Raw genomic sequence first — 7,972 nt, 5'->3', positions numbered from 1 at the left:
GATTCAAAAATTGATTACTGTAGATTAAACCCAAAAAAAAACAAAAGTCAAAAGAGTAAACCGCAAATAAGAGACCGCAAACAAAAGTCTCGTTGCTTCTCCCAACGAGAGAGATTGGACAACTCAAAACTTTTACGTTGCTTCGATTCCAGATGTGACCTGAATCACTTGCAGTTTCAGTTCCCTTGATTTAGGGATTTTCTCTGTTTGTGTTACAATACAAGCCTTGTATGTTACTAGTACATACATTTGCAAAACATTTTTTTAATATACGATTGAATAAAAAAAAGCAGATACTGTACTATTATTTAGGGTTTTTATTTGTTAGTGTTACAAGCCTTTTTGTATGTTACTAGTACATAAATTTGCAAAACATATTTATCGTACGATTAAATAAAAAGCAGATATTATTATTTTATTTATCCATAATCTCTGATTGACTGTGTGTTATTTGAAGGATGTGTTATTTGACGGATACGTTTTCGAGTTTCTCTAATGACTGATCTTGTTGCACAGTGCACAGAAGCCGTCACAAGCAACGGAGGCTCTCACCTGAAGCTGCATAGGAAGAATAATACAATTTCAGCTCCATATTATTCTCTTCATGGTCATTGGTAGGTTTCAGCCTCTCCACCAAGATACCACAACAGCAAAGTATCACTGCTTCACAACAGTTCTTTGAGCGATACTGAAAAAGAAGCCGTATTCTCTCACTTCCGTCGCATCTTATCATACCAAGACTATTATTAATAAATGAAGATTTACCAGAAATTAAGTTTATCGCATTTTCCAACGTTTTTGAGTATTTAGATTATTACTGAAGAGGAGAGAAGGTGGAAAGAGAGTTGGTATGATATAAGGTGCTATGAATGTTAACTTGTGTCTGAAACACTGTCGTTTCTTTGCAGACTGCAGTGGCACGTTAATACTGATTAAAACATACATACTTTTAAAAGCTAATGGTATTTATAATGTTAACAATAGTAGAATCTATAAATAGTGCAAATTTGTAAAACCATTAAGGCTCGAAGCCAATAACAGTCACCATTTAACATCCTTCAAAAATAGGGATTAAGTCTTAGAAAAAAAGCAGGTCCCAAAACCCAGTTTTAAACATGGTTTTCGGGTACCCACTTTTAACATGGGATAATTATCAAATTGGGGCTTTACTGGGCTTAAACTTTTTGAAATTGAGGACTTTTGTCCGGACTTACGAAATCAGGCATTTATAGGATAGGCGAAAAGTCTCTTTTACCCTTGTCTTCTTTTATACCCTTGTTTTGCCTCTCGCCGTCGTTGCTGAACACATCTTTTTTTTTTTGCATCCGACGAGCGACGACAATCTCACTTTTCTGATCACAACCATCGCTTCCCACTGTCCCGCTCGCTCCGTTTCCGTCATCACTGTCGCTTTCAACTCCATGAACACCAGTCCTAGTTCCCACACGTCTCCTCCACCATCACCGTATCTTCTGATGAACCCAGTGGATTTTTAATCAATGGTGTCTTAAATGTAGAATACTAAACCCTAAGGAGATAGTATAGAGAGAAGCCAAGGGTTCCAAAGCAAATCTTGGACATCGATAAAATCAAGTAAGATTTTCAGTTTTTCTCCAAACTAATTAGCNCATTTTTTTTTTTTTTTTTTTTTTTATATTCTTGCTTTCAAATCAAATCAAAATCTCCAATAAATATTCAATTCGAAAACCAAGTAATCTTCATCTCAATTTTATCTTCTATACTCTTTGGTCTCTTGTCTTTTTTGCTTAATCGAATTGTAATCTATGAGATTTATGATGTAAATTTGTGTTTATTTGAGTGAAGGAGTTTTCAAGCCAAGAAGCTTTTGCTTCACCGGAGAAGATCGACGAAACCAAGTGTTAATTTTGGTCTATGGTCTCTGTGGTTTATAGGTCTTTAGTTTTCTTCTCAAAGGTATTACCTTTTTTCTTTTCTGACTCTGTTTTGGTATTTTATCTTTGGTTATGACTTTCTTAGACTAGAGATAGTAGTAGTGGTGAAAAAGTGTTGAACTTTATTGAGATTTTGACATGGTGAAATCTGATTTTTGTAATTGTAGAATTGGATGAAAAGACAAAGCAAATGCTGAGAGTGATTGATGAGGATGCGGATTCTTTCGCCGCAAGAGCTGAGATGTATTATAAGAGGCGACCTGAGCTTGTAGCCGTGGTGGAAGAATTCTACCGTTCTCATCGCTCCTTGGTCGAGAGGTACGACTTGTTGAGACCTTCTTCTGTGCACAAACATGGCTCATCAGATTATCATGACAAGTCATCATCAACTTGTGATGATGTGTCTTCTTGGTCTGAGGTTTGCGAGACTCATGACGAGTACGCAGAGTCTGAAGTAGATGACGGTGAAAGGAAATGGGTTGATGATGAAGGTGAGATCGATGGCATTGTCGAGGAGATGGAATCATCGCAAGTCGGTTATGGTGAAGGTAATGGAGATTATGAGATGATGAAGGAAGAGATAGAGAGGCTGAGAGAGGAGAATAAGGTTTACAGGGGAATGGTGATGGAGAAAGATGAAGAGAAGAGAGAAGCTATAAGGCAGATGAGTTTAGCAATACAAATGCTTAAAGAAGAGAACTCAGAGCTCAAGAAACGTGTTTCTACTGTTGTTGCTGCAAAGAATAAGGAAGGTGATAGTAGTTCTCGGAGGAAGCAACAAATGTGGAAGAAGCCATTGAAAGGGTTGTGGGGGAAAGTAGTAGGAAACTGGGTCCTTCCAAACACAGATTCTACTGCCAGAGAGCTCATGACTCTTTAGACAGAGAGGTCTGTGTGTGTGTGTGATCAAGAACAGAAAGAAACTGAGGAATTTTCTTGAAAGGTTAAACATCTTTGTACTCTGTGAGAGGGGTAGGGTATACTCAAGTAGTAGTTAGTGTAATGTTTCATAGGATTACAGATTTACAGTTATAGCTAAGTCCATGAAGGTTTGATTTACATTATCTATATAGTTGGTTTTCCAAATCAATTTTTTTGTTCTTTAATATCTGCAAGTTCTTTTTTATGTGTACTATTGATGGTTATAATAAGTTGTTGTTACAAGTATTGACAATTATTTTTGCTTAGTATCTTTTATGTGGATGCGGCTTTGTAGAGAATATATGATAAGTCTTTTGATGACTATGAAGAACCCCAAAAAAACGAGCAATATGATAAGATCACATAAAAGAGTTTAGAGCCGTTTTCACCTGTCAACAGACATGACTGCCAACTCACAACTTCGGACATTTTGACTCTTTTTTTTGTTTTTAAACGGTGCAGATTCTTCAGTTGAGAATTTTTAAGATGTTATTTTTGTTCCTATCAATTTAAAGATGTTTGTCGCGGGGTATAAACTATGTAACAATAGAAACTGTTTTGGTGATAATAAGCTACTAATCTATCCGTGCTAGAATACGGGTTAAAATTTATTTTATTTATATTATAATTTTAGAATAAAATATAATTTATATAATTATTTTTTTTAAAAAATTTTCAATAAAACATTATGCAATAAAATCATATGCTAATTATATTGACTTGAAAGAATACATATTTTATAAGTTTTATATTGTTAATTTTGTAATTTTATATATGAAAAATGATTATGTTTGTTGTTTGTTTTTATTTTAATTTTTAAACATGTTTGGTGAAAATGTTATAATATGACATGTGCTTAGGTAAGATTTTATTTTTAATTGCACAATAAAATCTTGGAAATCATGATTAAATGTGATAAATTGTCAAGATTTTGTTATTTTCTATGTCTAACAATATATATTTTGTAACAATATATGAAATACTAAAGATTTTATTTTGGAAATTGTATAAATTATTAGAATATTTTCTTTAAGAAGATTTTCTGGGATATTATTTATATAGCTCACGGATTAAACAATTAATTTATAATATTTTTTTTAACCAACTTACATTTAATTTATAACCTATTTTATAATCAACTTATAAAAATTATATAATCTACCCAAAAAAAAGTTGTGTACTCCCATTTTATTGTATAGGGCATGTTTTCATAGATGGTGACACACAATACAATACTACTACTACAAACCATTTTAGTTAAAAATATTGTCTATGCAATTTTGTCGTTTCGTTCGACCGTATTAAACAGCACCTTTTACGTACACAGTTAACAAATGATTTTATGAAAGTAGTAATATTGAAATGCCATAGACTCTGCGAAATGTAGAATCTATATTTGTTTTTATATAAGCACGTTATCTAGCTTTGGATATAGATTGATCTAACAATATATATATGTTAGTACAATAATGTAATTAAACTCGATTGATAATATCAAAAACAATTTCATAATTGACTTCTTCACGAAGAATACAATGAAAGATATGATATTACTATTATCTACTTTCTAGTGGAGATTCTTTTAATAAGATGATTTCATACGTATTTATGCAGCAATGGTTTTTGTCTTTCTCTTCTTTAGCTACTCAATGTACTACTTCTTTTAATTGACCAATTCAAACAAATCCGCATAAAAAAATAAAATACTAAACTGAGAAACTACTAACGGGTTTATCAATGCTAGCTAAATTCACAAACATGCACACATAAAATAAAGGATAAATTTAAAAAAACATGAGGGGTCAAAACGTAAGAGGTGACTAAACTCAGCGGTCTATGTTTTTTTATTAGTGTGGGTGTGTGTAGCCGTTGTAGGGCTTTGGCGAATGGCAAGAAGACAGTCTGTCATCTTTATATTTTTCTCATTCAATGGCCTTATATTATATACTAGCAATCGATCCGCGCTACTCGCGGTAGTTAGATTAAGGTGTATTCCGAGTTTTGTTGTGTATATTTTTTTTGGTTTTTGTAAATTCATCTTACGTTTATTTTTTTATTTAATTTGGGTTGTTTATGTTGTTTTGTTGGATATTTTAATAAAATATATTTTGCAGTAAGTATAATTTAGTTTACTGTTTTTAAAGAAAAAATTGAGATCATCTTGTGTGTTTATAATGCTTTTAAAAAAAATTATTATTAGAAGTTAACATTGTTTAGTTGAAGTTGTTGTTTTGCTGTAGTTGTTAGTTGTTATTAATTTATTATTATTTTCTATTTTGTGGTTGAATTATTATTTAATATTTTCATATGTATTTTGTAAATTGTTGGAGTAATTTTTTTGTCAATGTTTTAGTGTTTGGAGTGAAAATGATTGTGGATTTTATTAAGAAAAATAAGTAAAAAAATAAAATCAATAACTTACATTCCTCTTTCTGGGCTATTTTTGTTTGTTTCATTCGGGCCCAATTTCTCTGTAAGACTTATAATTTGTGGGTTTATTGGGCCATTATTTATATGTTATTGAGTTGAAATTGATTTGTTCTTCTTCAAAATCCGATGTCCTCGTGAACAGATAGGAGAAGAGAAATTTTCCGATCTAGAGGCCTGTTTGAGGATTGAACTTATGTCTTTGATGCTTATAATCATTTTTTCAGTCATTCCTGTCGTAATTGTTTTCCCTTGAATTTTTTTTTGGGTTTGCGTATTTGGTTGATTCCTTGCTCGCTTCGCATCTGTTGGGGATATTTGGTTATCCCCTGTTGATTTCGTTAAAAGTGAATGTCAATTGGGTGGCAAATTTGTTTATATGAAAATATGTTGGCTTCTTTAGGTTTCCTAATTAAGTTGTGAGTTGTTTTGTGTTCTTGGTTGTAATTTTTTTTCCCGTTTGTCCTGTGAGCGATTTTTTCGATTCGATGTGAGTTGTGTTTTGGAGAAAATTAATTTTCTTGTTTATCTTGCTGTAATTTTATAAAGTCCGTTTGTTTTTTTGTTTTCTCGGTTGTCTTTTTCATATAATTTTGTGTTATGGTTATGAGGTTATCTGATTGTGGTATTCATATATCTGAATCATTTTAGTTTATTAAATGTGTGTTCATCTCTTTGCGTCTTTTTCTTTGGTGATGGATTTGTGAAGTGCTGCCAAATAATTTTAATTGATTTCTAGTTGTGTTTCCTTGATTATTTGAAAGTGTTGCTTGGATCGCCTTGTTTTGATATTTGAAATTTTAAATTATGATCAGTTTAATAGAAAATTTTAACTATATTATTACCACTAATAAAAAATTAGTATTGTTTTCTTATTTTAACATTTAATTTATTTTACATAATTATTTTTTTATTTAAACTTTCGTTAATTATGATTAACATGAATATCCACTACATGAATATTTTAAATTTATTTTAAAATAAATAATTGAATTCATAGGATTTAAAAATAGTGATGGATCTAGAGACTTTGAATGAAATAGTGTTGGGCCTACAGATTTTGGATGAAATTTAGTTAATCAATTTGTTATTTGTATGATTGTTTAAAGGGCTTATTAAAATCTGTAAAGCCCACAAAATTAAAGAAAAAGTAGCTGACGTGGCAGCACCAGAAATGAGAAAAGCTAACTTTATATATATAAATATATCACATGATAACAAAAATGACTTAAGAACTTCAATGGAAGAGTAAACAATATTATCGACAATCTTCTGGCCTTTTATCGTTAGAAGAGTTCATTCCATATTCCTATCTCATGAAAACATCTTTTAAATTTCTAACGTCGAATATCAATTGTTGACCTCATTATATAGACCATTTAAACATATCAATATCTCACATTAAATGCAAATATAAAAGTTTCATGAACAGTTTTAGTGTTATGTTGTTACAATGGGGTTGTACAAGTGCATCATCTGCCATAATAAAATTTCCTACCAATTTAAGAATGTCTAAATGGTAACATTTAAACCCGACATTAAATATATGTTCACTAATCCAAGTTACATTTTTTTTCTAAAACCTCATATGTTATTTGTAGATGTTAATTTTGTGATGCAACCTCACTTTAGTCTTCTAAAAAAAACATAGTGTACTTTAAATATGTTGTTTTTGCCATATTTTGGGTTAAAATTATTTGATAAAATTGATGAAGTCTCGAGCTTGTTTTATATATTTTTTTATCATGTTATAAAATTGTACATCTAGTTGATAATATACCTTATGAGATACTGCACAAATCACATGTCACTTTTTGTAACGCCTTACATATTTTTTTTCAATATTTTCTGACCGTTGATTTTTTTTTAGATGGATTATTTTTTCAAAAATGTTTTTCATAGTTTTCCCAAAAAAAAAGTGTGACCCTTACAATATCCTCGTTTTAGATTAAAACTTTTAAGTTGAGTTAAGTAATTATTATTTTTTTTTTTTTACAAGTGAAATTTAACAATAGATCTTTGTAGTATATGTTTCTTAGAAACTAATGTTTCATTTCATTTTTCTGTTTAGACTTTTATAAATACAATTACATAAATTATTTTTTTGCTTTACTATGCATTAAAATCTTACTTCCATTCTAAAACTCATTATCTCATTTTAAATTTTGGAATATGTTCATTTTTTTGTTATAATTTGAATAATAACATTATTACTAAAACAAATTCATAGTATTATTTTTACTATTCTAAAATTTCCATTTGTTTTACTTAATTCATTTTATACAGTTATTATTTTTATTATTTACTAAACAATAAATTTACATTATTGTTTATACTATTTTATAATTTAATTAAATTTAGTTAATTCGTTTATATTTATTTTCTACTATTATTAGTTATTAATAATGAATAAGCAATTAATGAATATTTAAAATAATATTTTTTTAATGAAAAATAAAGAAAAAAATATTGATTAGATGGATGATGATGTGGAGGAAAGAGAAGAGAGAAAAGTTAACTTTATATATATAGATTTTTGCACTTTAACACTTGGCGTGTCCACTTCTCGTTGTCACTGACAATGACCCCCCCTCGTTATGGATATAAATTCCACGGTCAACTAGTATACTCGTTTCCCTTTTTATTTCTATCAAGTATTTTTCTCGATTTACTTCCTTTTTAAAAAAAAAAAAATTAAAGAAAAATAAAGT

At 29.9% G+C, this 7,972-nt stretch overlaps 1 protein-coding gene across 3 annotated transcripts in view; it reads left to right on the top strand.

The window, feature by feature from the left end:
- LOC104754469 (protein NETWORKED 3A-like) overlaps positions 1 to 3,080 on the top strand; it is a 4,228-nt gene extending 1,148 nt beyond the window's left edge. For 2 of the 3 annotated variants that reach the window (XM_010476667.2, XM_010476668.2), the window contains exon 3: positions 2,081 to 3,080. In XM_010476667.2, coding sequence (XP_010474969.1) covers positions 2,081 to 2,793 — 713 coding nt within the window. In that variant the 3' untranslated portion in view covers positions 2,794 to 3,080. Of the gene's footprint in view, positions 1 to 1,293; positions 1,594 to 1,824; positions 1,936 to 2,080 lie in introns of those variants that run through there. The other variant, XM_010476669.2, reaches the window with a different exon arrangement.

This window comes from Camelina sativa, chromosome 17 (genome assembly GCF_000633955.1).
Source record: "Camelina sativa cultivar DH55 chromosome 17, Cs, whole genome shotgun sequence".
In the NCBI taxonomy this organism is placed as follows: Eukaryota; Viridiplantae; Streptophyta; class Magnoliopsida; order Brassicales; family Brassicaceae; genus Camelina; species Camelina sativa.
The sequence above is the reverse complement of the archived record's forward strand: the minus strand, read 5'-3'. Positions and strand labels throughout refer to the sequence as shown.